The sequence below is a fragment of the Muscardinus avellanarius genome, assembly GCF_963383645.1.
Source record: "Muscardinus avellanarius genome assembly, chromosome: 14".
Classification (NCBI taxonomy): Eukaryota; Metazoa; Chordata; class Mammalia; order Rodentia; family Gliridae; genus Muscardinus; species Muscardinus avellanarius.
In genome coordinates, this window is record NC_137800.1 from 56,247,065 (window position 1) to 56,265,863 (window position 18,799).

The window sequence follows — 18,799 nt, forward strand, 5'->3', positions numbered from 1 at the left end:
CTCCCAAGTGCAGGGATTACAAGCGTGCATCACCACGTTAATTTTTTATTGGTGCATTATACTCATACACAATAGTGGGATTCATTGTTACATGCTTTACATGCACATACCATAATTTGGTCAACTTCACTCCCCAGTACCTCCCCTAGGGATATGTATTTTAAGAAATTGGCGTCCATGATTGTAGGGACTGGCAAATCCAAGATCTGCAGGGCAGGCCAGAGACTGGGAAGGCACACAGGAACCAAGGCCCTCTTGGGACAAAATTTCTTCTCCCAGAAACCTCACACTTTCTTCTTGAAGCCTTCCACCAATCGGTGAGGCCCGTTTACATTGTCAAGGATAGTCAGTCTCCTTCAAGGGTAATCTCTTTTTACCTATGGTCAGCTGATTGTAACTCCTAGGTACGTGGGTTTTGGTTTCTACTATGTTGCCTGTGCTGGCCTCCAACTCTGGCCTCAAGCAATCCTCCTGCCTTAGCCTCCCCAGTAGCTGAGACTACAGCTGGATTAGTGCTTGACCAAATCACTGACCTGACAGGACCACACTGACAGGACCCGGATCCCAGGATGGGGAGTGAGCCCAGACCCAGTGCCTGCTCCTGGAGATGCTGGGCCCCTGGGTAGGATGGGGCCAGGGAATGTTCTACACAGTGGGCAGGCTATTCCCATGCTCATCCAGGGCTGGGACAGTGGTCCGGGTGACCCCTAGACTGTGGGCCTATTCATCACAAAAGAGGCACCATGGCCTGGCATGTAGATGATACTCAGAAAACACTGATCTCTCTGTTGTGTTGACTCAAGAGTCTAGGCTTGGGCAGCTAAGCGCTCCACAGTCTGCAAGCAACGTCCCTCGGGGGTGGGGGTGAGGCAGGAGTTGGGACTTAAGTCTTTTTTTTTTTTGGTGGTACTGGGGCTGGAACCCAGAGGCTTTCTACTTCTGGGCTATACTCCCAGACCTATTTTATACTTTGTTTGGAAACAGGGTCTCACTAAGTTTCTGAGAGCCTCACTAAGTAGCTGAGGCTGGCTTTGAACCTGTGTGATCCTCCTGTCTCCGTCTCTCAAGTGCAGGAATTACAATCGTGTGCCACCATGCCTAGCTAGGACTTAGTCTTTCTATTTTCTGGTTTTTTTTTTTGTTTGTTTGTTTGTTTGTTGTTACTGGAGCTTGAACCTAGTGTCATTTAATCTCTCAGCTACATCCCCAGCCCTTTTTATTTTTATTCATTTTATTATTTATTTATTATTTTTACTTATTTATTTATTGGTACTAGGGAGTGACCCAGGAACATTTTACCTCCGAGCTACAGCCCAGCCCTTTTTATCTCTTATTGTGAAACAGGGTCTCACTAAGTTGCTGAGACTGGCTTTAAACCTGCAATCTTCCTGTCTTACCCTCCCAACTACTAGGATTACAGGCCACCACATCTGGCTGAGAAACCTAGTCTAATAGCTGAAATGATAGGTCCAGACTGCTCCAGAAGGTGCCTGCCCCAGGGCCTCCTGCCCAGAGCCACTCAGGCCTTCGGTACTGGGAATCGACCCCAGGGTCTCCAGCTTGCTAGGCCAGACCTGGACAATAGCCTCAGTCACAGTATTGTATCGTATTTTAAGACAGGGGCTAGCTTCAGCCTCCCAGTGTTTGGGATTACAGGTGTGTGCCCCCACCTGGCCCCTGAGGCCTTTGAGAATTGGTTATATATACACACATGTAAAGTGTGTGTGGGTCCCCTGGTGGCCAAGTTGGGCAGCACATTGGAGCTGTCTGTTTTGCAGCGCAGGGCCCTGATGAGGCTGGGGAGGGAGTGCTGTGGGCAGGTGGACAGTGACATCCGTGTGAGTGTGGGCAGGCTGAGGGGGCAGAGAGGGACTGCATCTAGGAGAATCCCCTTTCTGAGAAGCTGGGGGTGCCCCGACCCCTATCAGCCGGGCAGGATGGATCATAGTCTGAAACAGGGCCCAGCAGAGGCAGTTGGCCTTGCCTCTCTCTGTCACACCATCCCTCATTCTGGCCAAGCCTGTTTACTGCCCAAAGGAAAGACTTCTGGGGCAGGGTGGGGTGGGATGGGGGGAGCTGACATGAGCTTGGCCCCAACAGCATGCTTTGGGTAAATGGCAGTTCCTTTGCCCCTGAAGGATCACAGGTGCAAGGTGTTAGCCTGACATTTACAGAGTTGCCCAGACTTCTAAAGCCTTGGCTAGCAGTTGTGCATGGACCTGCCTTTTTGTGTGTGTGTGTGTGGTGCTGAGATTGAAATTCAGGGCCTCACACATGCTAGGCAAGTGCTCTACCACCAAGCTACACTTCCAGACAGAAATGTAAGTGCTCAAAGTAGGCCAGTGACTCATTTCTGTCCCCCCAACCCTGCCCAGATTCCCACCAAACACTTAGGACAGGGAGCAGGCCACCACCAGACTTTACAAGGGGCTCCAAGGGTGTCCTGATCATAGAGACACCCCTAGACTTCCGACCAGGGAGGCCACAGGGCAGACAGCCTCCAGAAGAGGCTGAGGAAGAGACTTGCAGTTGTGGTGTGTGGAGCTGTGTGGACAGAGGCCCATCTCCTGCATGGCTGGAGGAAAGGGCTGGGAGGGAGCTTGGACAGCCCTGGGGTGATGTGTCATTGCCTAATGAGATTAATGAGCCTGGGGCTGGTATGCGGCTGGTGCTGGGGCTCTCATTAGAAGCAGATGCCATGGGAATGGAGGCAAGTGGGGGTAGAAGGCACACACTCACCAACCAGGTGGTTTCCATTAATCTGTGGGTGGGGTCAAGGGTGAAGTCGGGGCTCTCTGTCCCTTCCCTTCGTCCTCCAGTCCCCATCCCTGTTAAACTGGGGAGAAACACCAGGCAATTGCCCTCAGCTCTGGCTCAGGCGCACCAAGGCCCAGAGAGGAAGACAGGTAGGTTCAGGGACAGCTGTGTGTGTGTGTGTGTGTGTGTGTGTGTGTGTGTGTGTGTGTTTGGTACAGTTCTACCTCCAAACTACACCCTTAGCCCATTTTTTGTTTTGAAACAGGATCTCACTAGGTTGCTGAGGCTGGTCTTGACTCTGCTGTTCTCCTGTGTCAGCCTCCCAAGTGCTGACATGCACCACCACACCTGGCTGTGGGCAGCTCTCTTGTTTGTATGACATCCCAAGCTTGGCACAGTACGCACACTCAATAAACACCTGTTGGGTGATGTGAGAGATGAGGGATCTAGGAGATGGGGCAGGAGGGGACCAGAGTGGGTTTTCTTTGGCCACCAGAACCTCCCTTCTCCCCCTGGGAAGCTCTTTCCCTGCAGGGGTGTTCTGGCCCTCCTAACAGCCAGCCCACACTTTCTAATGAACCCTGGAAGTCTTGTGGGGCCCAGGGCGAGCTGCTCTGTGGCCTCCAAACCTATAATTTGGTTTTCAAAGCCACAAGCAGGGAGGTCTGTGGGGGCCAGTGGGAGCCAATTTGGTCCTGCCCCACCCTGCCTGGATGTGGGTGCACACACACACACACCATCACACCAACACACACACTTTTAACAGCACTAATGAGGTATCATTTATACACCATAAGTTCACCCGTTTAAAGTGCACAGTCCGCCGGTTTTTAGTATATTTTGCAGAATTGTGCAATCATCCCCATAATCTAATTTTAGAACATTTTCAGCATCCACAAAAGAACCTTGGAATCATTAGCAGTCACTCCCCAGCCCTCCGCACCTCTTCCCCAGCCCTTATACTTTGTTTGGAAACAGGGTCTCACTAAGTTTAACTACTAATCCACGTTCTGCCTACAGATTTGCTTATTACGGACTTTTCACAGAAATGGGATGGCATGATCTGTAAGGCCTCGTAACTGGACTCTTGTACTCGGTGTCATATTTTCCACAGGTTCATCCATGTTTAAGCATGTCAGCACTTTGTTCTCCTTTGTAGCCAAATGATATTTCATCCTGTGAATACCCCACACCCTGTTTTCACTCTTGCGGTGGTGACACGCAGGTGCCGGCGCCGGCCACTTCTTGCCGCTGCGTGTGTGGATGTGTCTGCTCCTCTTGATGCGTGTCTAGGAAAGGAACCGGGTCATGTGGCGACGCCAAGTGCCAAAGTGTTCCAGATTGGCTGCATCACCTTACATTCCTACTAACAGTGCATAAGGGCCTGTCTCTCCACATCTTCACCAACATTCGCTTTTTTTTTTTTTTTGGTACTGGGGATTGAACTGAGGGGCATTCCACCTCTGAGCTATACCCCCAGACCTTTTTTTTATTTTGTTTTAAAACAAGGTTTCATTCACTAGGTTGCTAAGAGTCTAAGTTGCTGAAGCTGTCCTCAAACCTCCAATTCTCCTGTCTCAGCCTCCCAAGTACTGGGATGAACCCAGGGGCATTCTACCTCTGAGCAACACTCCCAGCCCTATATTTTATTCTTTTTTTTTTTTTTTTTTTTTTTTCTTGTGGGTCTGGGACTGGAACCCAGGGACATTTGGACTCCAAGCTACACCCCCTGCCTTATTTTTTTTTAATCTTTATTTTGAAACAGGGTCTCACTAAGTTGCAGAGGGCCTCACTATGTAAGTGAAACTGTCCACGAACCTCAATCCTCCAGTCTCAGCCTCCCAAATGCTGGGATTACAAGCATGTGCCACCATGCCCGGCTTGTTTTTTTAATTTTGAGGCAAGGTCTTGCTGTAGTCCCAGCAGCTTGGGACGCTGAGACTTGTAGGTCTTGCTAAGGTGCAGAGCCTGGCCTGGAACTTGGGCCTCCTTTCTCAGCGTCCCAAGCTGCTGGAGCTACAGGCTCTGCCACTGCACCTGGCTCATGTTCACATGTCTTTGAGGAGCTGTCTCTTCAGATCCTTTGCCCACGTTTTCCCGCTGGGTTACCTGTCTTTGTTACTGAGGTGTGAGAGTTCTTCATGCGTTTTGGATAGATGTCCCTTATCAGATATCTGATTTGGAAGTATTTTCACTCATTCTGTGATTGGCTTTTCCTTTCTTAAAGGTGTCCTTTAAGGCATAAAAGCTATAGGGACTGAAAGGGGCATTCTACCTCTGAGCTATATCCCAGTCCTATTTTTTATTCTTTATTTTGAAACAGGGTCTCACTAAGTTGTGGAGGGCCTCACTATGTAGCTGAAGCTGACTGTGAACCTGTGATCCTCCTGTCTCAGCCTCCCAAGTACTAGGATTACAAGCGTGCACCATGACGCCCAGCAAAGCTTTAAAATTTTATATCCAACTTTTCAATCTTGTATTGCTATATTTACAAAATTGCTTTTTTTTTTTTTTGCTTCCACAGTACTGAGGATTGAACCCACCAGGGATGCTTTACCACTGAGCTGTACCCCAGCTCTTTTTTATTTATTTATTTGTTTATTTAGTGTGTGTGTGTGTGTGTGTGTGTGTGTGTGTGTATGTGTGTGTGTGTGTGTGTGTGTTACTGGAGATGGAACCCAGGGGCATTCTACCCCTGAGCTATACCCCCACCCCTATTTTTTATTCTTTATTTTGAAACAGGGCCTCACTAAGTAGCTGAGGTTGTCTACGAACCGCGACCCTCCTGTCTCAGCCTCCTGAATGCTGGGAAAACAAGTGTGAGCCACCACACCCGGCTTCTTTTTATTTATTTTGAGACAGGGTCTCACCAAATTGCCTGGGTGGCCTTGAATTTATGATCCTTCTACCTCAGCCTCCTGAGTGGCTTAAACATGCCTTTGCAGCTTCTTGAGCTTCTGTTTTCCTAAGGGCTAGGGTGTGATTGTTCCCAGGAACTCTCTTTTCGTGTCCACCTCAGAGTTCTCCTCCACACTGACATAGACAAAGGAGAGTATGTGCCTGGAGGGAGGCGCAGGGTCCAGGTGGGGCAGAGGCAGGTGGGGAGACCCATCAGTGCACTGCATCTTTCCCAGCTCCACGCGGGGCTCCATGGGAGCAGCAGGAGATTCCACGTCACAGGAGCATCTTGGACTGGGCTCAGGATCTCACCTAAGAAATCGGGGGCTGGGTGTGGCAGCCTGTAATCCCAGTGCCTCTGGAGGCTGAGGCAGGAGAATCACAAGTGTGAGGCCAGCCTGTACAACATAGTAAGACCGCGTTTCAAAATAAAAGGGGCTAGAGGTGTAGCTCAGAGCAACGGGTGCAATCCCCAGTATGAAAGAAAGAAGGAAGGGAGGGAGGAAAGGAAGGAAATAGAAAAGAAACGGGATCCGCTTAGACAATCCAGAGCAGGGGTTCTCAGCATGGGTCCCACAGTGCCCCAAAATCCTGGGCACACTCTTGGGTGTGCCCCATTATCTGGGTTGGGAGTCCCTGGCCTGTGTCAGATTTTCCAAAGGACATGCTAAACAAGAAGGGTTGAAAACCAATCCATAAACCAGGCGTGGTGGCTCACGCTTGTAATCCCAGCATTCGGGAGGCTGAGACCAGAGGATCACAGTTCATGGACAGCCTCAGCTACTTAGGCCCTTCGCAACTTAGTGAGACCCTGTTTCAAAATAAAGAATAAAAAATAGGGCAGGGGGTATAGCTCAGAGGTCAAATGCCTCTGGGTTCCATCTCCAGACCCACCAAAACAAAACAAAAAACAATCCATAGGGGCCTTGCAGATCCAAAAATTATCCAAGTTCTGTGGTCTCATCTCCTCCTGCCCTAGAGGGGTACAGGCCCAAAGCTTCCTTCCCAGAGGACCAGAGGCACGGGCTGCTTGTCAGCTCACAGAGGTGTCAGAACTCAGCCCTGGGAGCAGCTTCTGACCTGTGCAGAGAACACGCAAGGGCCCAGGGCTGATCCATTCCAGAGCATTGCAGGAGACTGCCTCAGTTACCCCTGAGGGCCCTCTCCAGGCAGGAGCAAGGGGAAGGATGCCAGTGTTTGGCGGAAGCTCCCTTCTTGGAGAGCCCCACATGGCAGCAGGAAACCGAGGGCCTGAGGGCCCCCTGGCTCCCATCTGCAGAACATCCGTGGGGCAGGAGGGTGGGGACTCATGGGGGAAGGGAGGAAATGAGAATAAACAGGGGAGAGGGAAGGGGCGGGCTGTGGCCTCAGCCCCTTGGCAGCCCATGGAGGGAAGTGACACAATGAGGAATGTGTTCTCCTCTGCCCACCACCAGGGTGGGGGGCCACCCGATGGACAGGCTGCGGGCCCTGTAGGTGGGTCCCTATCTTATGGCACCTCTTCCTGGTCTACATACCTTCCTTGTGTGCCCAGCTCTAGGAATTCTTCCCAGACTCTAGCCTCCTCTAGGAGGCTGCCTCCAGGTAGCTTTCCCTTCCTTCCCAAGGGGACTCAGGTTACAGAGGCCAGCGTGAGGAGTGGGATCTGAGGAGCCCTGCCATGTTCCGCGTTCCAGTCCCCAACTGGACTGTGCACAAACAGGCCCCCTGGCGGGACAGCACCTCTCCTCCACGGGCACACCTGCTTCCTCTCACCAGCAGGGAGCCGGCTCCGTTAACCCCCTCCTGTCTATAGTCCCCAAGGTGCTTCCCAAGGTTTTGGCAGGTAGAGCCAAGACCATCCCAGTGCCCCTCTGTCTGGAGGAGGGAGCAGGGCTTGGAAAGTAGGCTAACCCCAAATCTCACTGCCAGTCTGCTCCTGCCCAGCCTTCATGACCCTCACCCTCTGCCTCCTCATCTCCTGGGCACTTGGGTGGGGCAGAGAGGACGCTGGAATGTGGGCAGCAAGCAGGGAGCCCCTCTGGAAGTGCTCTGTGCGGCCTCCAGCCTGGCCTGGGTGGCCTGGAGTAGGCAGTGGTCCCACTGGGCCTTTAGGTACCTCTTTTCATGGCAAGCCCAGCATCAGGATGGGGATGGGGTAAGGAAGAAAGCCTGGAGTAGCCCTGGAAATGGTATGCTGACCCCACAGAGCGGCCGCCCCTCCTCCCAGCCCTTCAGGCCCTCACCAGCCTATCTCTTTGGCTTCTAGTTGTCTATAGTGTTTTTTGAACCAGAACCCCTTGGTGGTGCACACCTGTAATCCTAGTACTTGGGAAGCTGAGACAGGAAGACCCCAGGTTCCAGACCAGGCTCAGCAACTTAGTGAGACTCTCAGCACAAAAACAAAAATAAAAAGGGCTGGGACCTGGGAGCGGTAGTGCACACTTGTAATCCCAGTACTTGGGAGGCTGAGACAGGAGAATCACAGATTCGCAGCCAGCCTCAGCAGTTTAGGCCCAATTTAGTGAGATTCTGTTTCAAAATAAAAGGATAAAATACAGCGGGGGGTGTGACTCAGAGGTAGAATCCTCTGAGTTCAGTCCCCAGTATCACATACATACAAAAAAAGTGAATGAAGTCTCAGCCAGCGAGCGCACAGGGTGGCCTCCAAGGGGAGTGGTATGAGACCACCCACTCCTCCCACAGGGACCTGAGGAACAACATCATCAGCACGGTGCAGCCTGGATCCTTCCTGGGCCTGGGGGAGCTGAAGCGCTTGTGAGTGCAGTGTCCCGCTCCCCAGACCCTCCCAGTCCTCCCCTCGTGCCTGGAAAAAGCCCTTGGTCCCACTGGCTCTCCCACCCACCCTGGGGTCAAATTTCTGGGCATCTCAAGCCTGCTGTGGCACCTGCCCGTCCACTCCCCACGCGAGCCCAGCCTCCGTGCTGCCCTTACCCCAGTGTGTGCCTCTCTAGAGACCTCTCCAACAACCGGATTGGATGCCTAACCTCTGAGACCTTCCAGGGCCTCCCCAGGCTCCTCCGACTGTAAGTGGTGCATGGAGGCGGGAAGGGGGAAGGCCTGCTGGGTAAAGGCCAGGCCTCCAGGGGTCCCCCTGGTTCCCTCTCGCCCCTCCCAGCCTGTGGCCCAGGGAGACCCGAAGGTCCCCTCTTATTGTTTCCTGCCCCTACAGAAACATATCTGGAAACATCTTCTCAGGCCTGCAACCTGGAGTCTTTGATGAACTGCCAGCACTTAAAGTTGTGTGAGTATTTGTCCTAGACCAGGACTGGGTCTCTGCTCTGGTCCTCTCTCCAGGAAGGAGATATATAAGCGCGATGACCACCAGAGCCAGGTTGATGAGTAGCAGAAATACTGGGCCCTGCCAGATTCCCCACCTGTTGGCTCAGTGCTGCTGTCCCGTCCTGGGAGCCCACACTTTCCTTGTGCTATTCGTGACCCATCTACACCTGCAGGGACTTTGGCACCGAATTCCTGACCTGTGACTGCCACCTGCACTGGCTGCTGCCCTGGGCCCAGAACCACTCCCTGCAGCTGTCTGAGCACACGCTCTGTGCCTACCCGAGTGCCCTGCATGGCCAGTCCCTGGGCAGCCTCCGGGAGGCCCAGCTCCGCTGCGGTGAGCCAGCCCCCCCCCATGGAGGTAGCAGGCACCATGCCTGCCCCGAGCCCCTCGGTGCCCACAGGTTGGCTGGCTCCAGGCTCTCTGGGCCTTGAAGTGTATATGTGGTCGTATGATGAGCACCTCCTCCGGGTGCCCCTCTTTCTGTCAGTCTCACCAGGCTGCACTCTAACAGCTTTTCTAAAATTCCTTTGGGGCCTCCTGCTTAAGTTTTCATCTGGTTCCCTCGTGGGGTAACTAAACGTGACTGCTGAGAAGGGGCTTTTGTCCCAAGACTGCCTGCTCCTCTCCATTGGTCTCTCTCCCGCAGTTTTCTCTAGACCCTCTCCTTCCAGCTAGAGAAATAGGGCAGGCCCCAGAAGGCCTGGCCTGCCTTCGGCCTCATGCCTGCCTGGTGTCCCCTCTGCAGAGGGAGCCCTGGAGCTACACACACACCACCTCATCCCATCCCTGCGCCAAGTGGTATTCCAGGGTGACCGGCTGCCCTTCCAGTGTTCTGCCAGCTACCTGGGCAACGACACCCATATCCGCTGGTACCACAACCGGGCCCCCGTGGAGAGCGACGAGCAGGCAGGAGTCCTCCTGGCCGAGAGCCTCATCCATGATTGTACTTTCATCACCAGGTATAGGCCTTGCGGCCCTTCTCAGCCTTTGGTTCAGTGGGGGAAGGTGTAGTAGCCATCACCTACTCTGCACAGAACCTATCACCTGCCCCCTAGTACCAACACCTGTCCCCCAGTACCATCACCTGCCACACAGTACCATCACCACCCACAGTACCATCACCTGTACCCACAGTACCATCACCTGCTCCACAGTACCATCATCTGCCCCACAGTACCATCACCACCACACAGTACCATCATCTGCCCCACAGTACTATCACCTGCCACACAGTACCATCACCTGTACCCACAGTACCATCATCTGCCCCCCAGTACCATCACCTGCCCCACAGTACTATCACCTGCCCCCACAGTACCATAATCTGCCCTACAGTACTATCACCTGTACCCACAGTACCATCACCTGCCACACAGTACCATCACCTATACCCACAGTACCATCACCTGCCACACAGTACCATCACCTATACCCACAGTACCATCACCTGCCACACAGTACCCATCAATTACCTTCCACAAGCATGTGCCACCACGCCCAGCTAAAAAGTAACATTTGACTTTTTTTTTTGGTGCTGGTGCTGGGGATGGAACCCAGGGCCTTCTGTCTCCCAAGTACTGGATTACAGGCATGCACCACTACCACATCCAACCATGTGACGTTTTTATAAAAAATGTCACTATAAGTGTTTTTGTGGCATCTCTAGTGGCTCTCATCTATATTATCAGGTTTAATCCTTTTGGTAGATTTGTAAGAGTTCAAATTATCTCCATAATAAAGACAGGGAAATTGAAGCAATAACAAGGCCCATCAGAATAAAAGGAGCATGTACTTGTGTCCCTCATGCCATCAAAGGGGAAAGAATTTGGAGCTCAGGGCCCTAGGATGGAGCACGGGGGTAGACAGGCCCGGGGCCCTGAGGGTGGGTGGCAGGCTGGTCTGGGTGCTCTGGGGTCAGCCTACCACCTGCCGCTCACCTGCCCACAGCGAGCTGACACTGGCTCACGTCGGCGTGTGGGCCTCCGGCGAGTGGGAGTGCTCCGTGTCCACTGCCCAGGGCAATACCAGCAAGACGGTGGAGATTGTGGTGCTGGAGTCATCTGCCTCCTACTGCCCTGCTGAACGCGTGGCCAACAACCGTGGGGATTTCAGGTTTGCATGACCCCAGGATGCCGTCACCCGTGCTCACACCTGAGACCCAGGGCTCCCCATTTGCTCTTGTCCTAGAGCCCCAGAGACTCTCTTGCCATCCAGCCTGACGTCCAGCCGTGACATTTTGAGAGACCTTATGTTTATGAACACACTAAACACTTGGGGATGTGCCACATAGAATATACACACTTTAGGGGGCATTAGAGATTGAACTCAGTTGAGCTACATCCCCCAGGCCCCTTTTATTTATTTATTTATTTTTATTATTATTATTATTATTTTTTTTTTTGGTGGTGGTGGTACTGGGGTTCCTAGAAGCCCTTCTACCTCCGGGCTACACTCCCAGACCTATTTTTACATTTTTTATTTGGAAACAGGGTCTCCTAAACCAGCGCGCGCGGCTGGCTTCGAACCTGCGCGATCCTCCTGTCTCTGCCTCCCAAGCGCGGGGATTACAAGCGTGCGCCACCACGCCCGGCGGCCCCTTTTATTTTTGATACTGGAGACTGACCCCATAAGCATTCTACTTTTGAGCTACACCCATAGCCTAATTTTATTTCTTATTTGGAAACACTCTTGCTAGGTTAATGAGAGTCTCACTACTTGATGAGGCTGTCCTCAAACCTGCGGTCCTCCTGTCTTAGCCTCCCAAGTACAGGAATTAAAGGAATGCGCCACCACACTCAGCTTGCTTTTGAAACAGGGTCTCACGTAAGTTGCTGAGGGCTTTGCTATAAGTGGCTGACACAGATCTCCAACCTGAGATCCTCCTGTCTCAGCTTCCAAATTCTGGGATTACAGGCATGCACCAGCACGCCCAGTTCACAAAGGCTCTTAATTTCTTTCTTACATTAATAGTCTCCCACAAACAGTATCACAGTTTAATATCCCAGCAGCCCTCTTTGTAAGGCAGGACAGGTATTATTCTCCCCATTGCAACAGTTAAGAACACTGAGGCCCAGAAAGGACAAGTGACTTGCCTAAGGCCACAGGTAATAGCTACAGAGCTTAGACTTGAACTCCCATGTCACCTGTGACTGCACTGTCAGAACAAACTCAGAAAGAAGAGCTTGAGCCCCCTTGGAGACCATCTGGACCTTCCCCCCACGGACTTTCCCCAAGGTCCAGTGCTCTGGCATCCCAGTTCTACAGGCAGGGCGGTAAGACCATACCCCACGCAGCCTGGGTCATCTGCCCCTTCCTGCCTCTGCTCCAGGTGGCCTCGGACTCTGGCCGGCATCACAGCCTACCAGTCCTGCCTGCAGTACCCCTTCACCTCAGTGCCCCGGGGCGGGGGTGCCCCAGGCACACGAGCCTCCCGCCGCTGTGACCGAGCTGGCCGATGGGAGCCCGGGGACTACTCGCACTGTCTGTACACCAACGACATCACCCGGGTGCTCTACACATTTGTTCTGGTAAGCCCAAGGGAGGGGCAGGGCAGGGCAGGTTTTGGGGAGCGGGACGGGAAGGGGTGAAGCCTGATGGCTCTCGGGTGGGAGCTAGCCCAAGGCTGCTCCACTGCCCCTCTGCCCCAGGTGCCCAGGGACGGCATGGGGCCTCACCTCTCCCTCAGGCTGGCCTCAGTTCTGCTCTTCAGGGGATTCAGACTGCCACGCCACCCTCGGGGAGAGGGCCAGGCCTCCACCCTGCCCAATCTGTCCCACAAGGCATCAAGCAGCCTTGGGTGATCACACCTCATCTGTGCCACCTATCCTTTTATTTTTTAATTTTTTGGTGGTACTGGGAGTTGAACTCAGAAATATCCTACCTCTGAGCTATACCTCCAGCCCCCCCCCACCTTTTTTTATTTTGAAGCAGGGTCTTGCAAAGTAGCTGAGGCTGGCCTCAAACCTGTGGTCCTCCTACCTCATTCTGCCAAGTACTGGGATCACAGGTGTGCGCAGTGGTGCCTGCTATGCCTCCTATCTTGACTAGACCCAGCATGGAGTCTAGGCTCTTCTCCCCAGGCAGTGTGGCTTGAGTGCCAGCACCAAGGAGAAAGCACAGTTTCGGGGCAGAAGGAACAAGACAGGACAATCCTTTCTTTCCCCTACCTTCCAGATGCCCATCAATGCCTCCAATGCGCTCACTCTGGCCCACCAGCTGCGGGTGTACACAGCAGAGGCCGCCAGCTTTTCTGATATGATGGACGTAGTCTATGTGGCTCAGATGATTCAGAAATTTCTGGGTTATGTCGACCAGATCAAAGAGGTGAGACTCGGCTCATTCTCCGGGGGCCCCTAGAAACCACCCTCACCTGGGCTCAGGCCTCTGTCACACCCCAGCCCCCAGGTTCCCCACTCCAGTCATGCCTCAGTGACCAGTCTCCTCCCCTCCCCACCAGCTGGTAGAGGTGATGGTGGACATGGCCAGCAACCTGATGCTGGTGGACGAGCATCTGTTGTGGCTAGCCCAGCGTGAGGACAAGGCCTGCAGTGGCATCGTGGGTGCCCTAGAGCGCATCGGGGGTGCCGCCCTCAGCCCACACGCCCAGCACATCTCTGTGGTAACATGGGTCATAGAAGGGGCTCCTCTGGGGCTGAGCACTGGGGGGTCTCGGACTCCCTCCAGATCACCCTCATCATCCACAGAAGGGAAATGGTCCCTCCTGCCAGGCCCCAAGGGGCCGAGGTGGCAAGAGCAGGACCAGTGGCGCTGGGGACCTGGCACAAGGCTGTGTGGAGGGGACCCAAGTCCAGGGCTAGCCGATGGCAGTAACAGGAAGCAGAGGGCAGGGAGGAAGGCTTAGTTGCAGGGAGGGAGACTTTTCCAATTTGGTGGAATTAACGACCGTGGTAGAGCTTTTTCTGCACTTATTGTACATATCAGAAGATACAGAGGGGAGACATGGACTCTGTCCTCCAGCTGAGTTTGGGAAACAGAAATAGCACATGGGAAGAGGGGAGCAGGGTAGAGCTGGGGTGTGCATGCATGTACCAGCCAAGACGGATGCCCATGGCCAGGGGGCTGGGAGAGGGCCGGCATACCTCAGATGGGGGGTGACAAGTTCCTGTCCCTAGAACTCGAGGAACGTGGCTCTGGAGGCCTATCTCATCAAGCCACACAGCTACGTGGGCCTGACCTGCACAGCCTTCCAGAGGAGGGAGGGAGGGGCGGCCGCTGGGCGTCTGGGCGGCCTTAGCCAGAGCACCCTGCCTGAGCCCCTCGCTGACCAGCAGCTCCGCTTCCGCTGCACTACTGGGAGGCCCAACATTTCTCTGTCATCCTTCCACATCAAGGTGGGCACCGGGACGTGGTATGGGAAGGGAGGTGCTATAGTGGAGGTGGATGGTACAAGATGAGGAAGGATCTGGAAAGATGGGAGGTGAAAAGGGGACAGGGAGGCGATGGGAAGCAGTAGGGTACAGGAAGACATCAGATCCCGGGGGGTGCAAGTATCTGAGGAGCTCCTGTGTCTCCCCAGAACAGCGTGGCCCTGGCCTCCATCCAGCTGCCTCCTAGCCTGTTCTCGTCCCTTCCTGCTGCTCTGGCTCCCTCAGCACCCCCAGACTGCACCTTACAACTGCTCGTCTTCCGCAACGGCCGCCTCTTCCGCAGCCATGGCAACACCTCCCGCCCTGGAGCTGCTGGGCCTGGCAAGAGGCGTGGTGTGGCCACCCCTGTTATCTTTGCAGGAACCAGTAAGAGACCCAGCTTCCCACATAGCCCCTGCTGCCCTGAGGGAGTGGGACAGTGGGGCTGTCACCATTTCTCAAGGAGGCAGGGATGCTCTGTACCAGAAGGGGTAGGTAGAAGAAAGGCTCCAGAGGAAATTGATTTTTTGTATGTGTGTGGTACAGGAGTGTTTTACCTCCAAGATATACCCTAGCCCTATTTATTTAATTTTTTAATTTAGAATCAGGGTCTTGCTAAGTAGCTGATGGGCTCACTAAGTTGCTAAGGCTGTCTTTGAACCTGTGATCCTTCTGTCTCAGCCATGCCTGGCAGGACTTTTTTGTGTGTATGTGTGGTTCTGGGGATTGAACCCAGCAACATTCTACCTCTGAGCTATACCCCCAGCCCAATTTTATTTTTTAATGTTGAAACAGGGTCTTGCTAAGTTGCCAAGGCAGGTCTCAAAACTGCAATGCTCCTGTCTTAGCCTCCCAGGTACTGGGGCTATAAGTGTGCACACAAGTGTGTTCCACCACACCCAACTAGGATATCTGATTTTATATCCCAGCTTAGTCCCATTTTAAGAGGGTGCAGTGGCACATGTCTATAATCACAGTAGTTGGAAGGCCAAAATAGGAAGATTAACAGGTTTGAGACCAGCACACTAGTAATTTTAAAAAACTTTGTTTCAAAATAAAAAATAAAATAGGGCTGGTGGTGTAGCTCACAGGTAAGATGCCCCTGGATTCCATCCCCAGAACTCTCCAAAAAGGGGGGGGGGCATATTGCTCTGGCATTGAGGTCAGAGAGCAGAACTAACACTGACCTGGAAAAGTTAGTTCTGGGAGAGCCTGGTCAGGATTTCCAGAGACAACCAAGGCAGGAGGAATAACTAACATGAGCTGACCTGTAGCAGGTGGGATATGCCGTAATGAACTCGTTGCCTTGCTCAGGGGCTGGCCCCGGGAGAGGATGAATGCACCTGCTGCCCAGCCTCAGCTGACCCATCCCACCGAGGGCGGCTTCTCCCCGGGCCAGCTCTCTACACATGTTTCTTTTCTCAGTGTCCACTCTACCTGCATCCTCCAGGCTCTGGGCTTGTTATCCAGTCTCCCTCCAGCTTCAGTCCAACGCACACTTCCTAAAACATGGCTGTGGCCATTCAACTTCCTAAAACATTAGCCAGGTGTGTTGGTGCACGCACACTTGTAACCCCAGTACTTGGGAGGCTAAGACGGGAGGATCACAGATTCAAAGACAGCCTCAGCAAATAGACTCTCATCAACCTAGAGAGACTGTTTCAAAATAAAAATAAAATAGGGCTGGGGGTATAAGCTGGAGGCAGAATGCCCCTGGGTTTGATCCCCAGTACCAAAAAAAAAAAAAAAATTGGGTTTGGCATGGTGGTGCTTACCTGAAATCCTGGTACTTGGGAGGTGAACCAGGAGGATCACAGGTTCAAGGACAGCCTCAGCATATAGTGACTCTCAGTAACCTAGTGAGACCCTGTTTCAAAATAAAAATAGAGATAGGAGTCTATTTTGAGGCAAAATGCCTCTGGGTTCAATCTCCAGTATCTAAAAAATAAAAAGGGCTGAGGATGTAGCTCAGAGGTAGAATACCCCCTGGGTTCAATCTCCATTACCACGAAACAAAGAAACATGGCTGTGCGTACCAGGAGCCCCTTCAGACTTGGCGCTCCCCTCATCAGAACCGCCATCCGAGGACCCAGGTGACTTGGTGCCACGCCCTTCTCAAAGCCAGGTGTCTCTACTGCCACCTTCCCTCCATAGCAGCTTCTCCCCTTGGAGCATCGCACCGTCACCTTTCCCTGGGCACCTATTCAGGCTGCCTCCCAGCACTTACTTTTTCTTTGGCGGTATTGGGGATGAAACCCAGAGGGCCTCTACCCCTAAGCCACACCTCCATCCCTTTTTTCCATTTTTATTTTGACACAGGGTTTTGCTAAATTGCAAAGGCTTCCCTCCAACTTGCAGTCCTCCTACCTCAGCCACCAAGTCACTGGGATTACAGGCATGCACCACCATGCCAGCTTCCGGTGCTTATAGCCTCATTCCTCCTCCTCACTCACCCCTGGCTAGTCTCCCTCTACTTGGCATCAGCGCCTCCCCAGGTCAGCTCCGAGACCACCCAGCAAGTGTCTTGCGCATGCTCCCCCTCAACTGCATGTCCCCGAGCCAGCCTCCCTGGTGGCTTGTGCTTATCCAGCAGGACGCCCCTCTTCTTTGCAGGTGGCTGTGGCGTGGGAAACCTGAGTGAGCCTGTGGCTGTTGCGCTGCGGCACTGGGCAGAGGGCACCGACCCCATGGCAGCTTGGTGGAGCCAAGAGGGGCCGGGGGGCTGGAGCACCGAAGGTTGCCAGCTCCGCTCCAGCCAGCCCAATGCCAGCTCTCTGCACTGCCAGTACCTGGGCAATGTGGCCGTGCTCATGGTGGGTGTCACAGGCCAAAGAGTGGGAGGGCAAGGGGACAGGGCATATGTGGGAGGTGGGACAGGGGTACTGGGGCCACAGAGAAAAGAGGCAGGACAGCAGCCTTACTGAGCCCCATAACTGTTGGGGCTCGGGGAAATGGCCCTCTGGCTACTCCCGTACCTCCATCTTATTCCATCTTTCAGAGATAGGAGGTCCTGTCTACTCCCATGTCTAGAGAGATGGACTTGAAATGACCCAGCCTAACCTTCACTGTACTTTTGTGTGTGCACTACTGGGGATTGAATCCAGGGGCATTCTACCTCTGAGCTACACCCTCAGCCTTATTTTTATTTTTGAAACATGGTCTTGCTAGATTAATGAGAGTCTTACTGTTCCCCAGTACTGGGATTATAGGCATGTATCACCACGCCTGCCTTGTATTTACAATGATGATGATTTGGTACTGAAAACTGAACCCAAGGGTTTTCTACTTCTGAGCTATATGCTCAGTTATTATTATTTATTTTGTGTGGTACTATGAATTGAACCCAGGTATACCCCAGCCCTATTTTATTTTTTATTTTGAAACATAATCAGCCAGGCGTGATGGCTCACGTTTGTAATCCCAGCTTTTGGGAAGCTGAGACAGGAGGATCCAGGTTCCCTGACAGCCTCAGCTACTTAGTGAGGCCCTTTGCAACTCAGTGAGACCCTGTTTCAAAAATAAAGATAAAAAATAGGGCTGGGGATGTAGCTCGAAGGTAGAACACTCTTGGGTTCCATCCCCAGTACCACACCAAAAAAAAAAAAAGAAAGAAAGAAAGAAAGAAAGAAAGAAAGAAAGAAAGAGAGAGAGAGAAAAAAGAAACGGGGTCTAGCTAGGTTGCTGAGGCTGGCCTCAAACCTATGATCCTCCTGTCTCAACCCCTCCTCACACACACGTACTGGGATTACAGGCATGCTCTACCACACCCAGCTAATTTTCATGTTGAAATAGTGCCGTGCTGAGTTGCTGAGGATCTTGCTATATTGCTGAGGCTGGCCTCCAACCTGTAACCCTCCATTCTTGGCACCCAAGTACTAGCATTATAGGCATGTGCCACTGTGCCCAACTGAGACCCATGCAAGTGGAAAAGCAATCTGGGAACTTTTCTCCTTTTCCTGAGGAGTCTCCTCCCTCATCACACTTCATTCCTTACTTCCCCAGATAGTGAGTAGGCGTGTCCCTGTGTCACAGACAGAACCTTCTTCCTTTTGAAAAGTCCCAGCAAAGCAGAACACTGGGTGGGGCGGTGGGGGGGGGGATCAGATTGCTAATGTCCCCTAAGGCTGACTTCCTAAGTGCAGCCATCCTGATGCGTCCATCTGGGGTTCCCTGGGTGCCTGGTCAGGCCCAGTGCTGGCAGGGCTCAGGAAGAGGGGGCACCCCGGGGACTGGGAGGCCACATGCTCTTCACTTCCTCTCCCTCAGGAGCTGAGTGCCTTTCCCAGGGAGGCAGGAGGCTCTGGGGCCGGGCTGCACCCTGTCGTGTACCCCTGCACCGCCCTGCTGCTGCTCTGCCTCTTCTCCACCATCATCACCTACATCCTCAGCCACAGGTGGGGGCTGCTGCAGGGTGGGACAGGTACTGCTTAGCGTAGTACCTAGATCCCCCCCCCCCCGCCCCGCTTTCCTAGCGCCTTGCTGCCCCAGGGGC

General features: G+C 53.2%; 1 protein-coding gene across 1 annotated transcript in view; it reads left to right on the plus strand.

The window, feature by feature from the left end:
- The window catches only part of ADGRA2 (adhesion G protein-coupled receptor A2), a gene marked incomplete at both ends in the record, with an annotated part of 42,611 nt that overhangs the window by 20,902 nt on the left and 2,910 nt on the right, over positions 1-18,799 (plus strand). Inside the window, 13 exons of the mRNA XM_080710255.1 lie at positions 8,341-8,412; positions 8,610-8,681; positions 8,828-8,899; positions 9,111-9,274; positions 9,687-9,900; positions 10,889-11,053; positions 12,270-12,468; positions 13,115-13,264; positions 13,398-13,559; positions 14,074-14,292; positions 14,478-14,694; positions 16,921-17,120; positions 18,574-18,701. Coding sequence (XP_080566381.1) covers positions 8,341-8,412; positions 8,610-8,681; positions 8,828-8,899; positions 9,111-9,274; positions 9,687-9,900; positions 10,889-11,053; positions 12,270-12,468; positions 13,115-13,264; positions 13,398-13,559; positions 14,074-14,292; positions 14,478-14,694; positions 16,921-17,120; positions 18,574-18,701 — 2,034 coding nt within the window. The remainder of the gene's footprint in view (positions 1-8,340; positions 8,413-8,609; positions 8,682-8,827; positions 8,900-9,110; positions 9,275-9,686; positions 9,901-10,888; positions 11,054-12,269; positions 12,469-13,114; positions 13,265-13,397; positions 13,560-14,073; positions 14,293-14,477; positions 14,695-16,920; positions 17,121-18,573; positions 18,702-18,799) is intronic.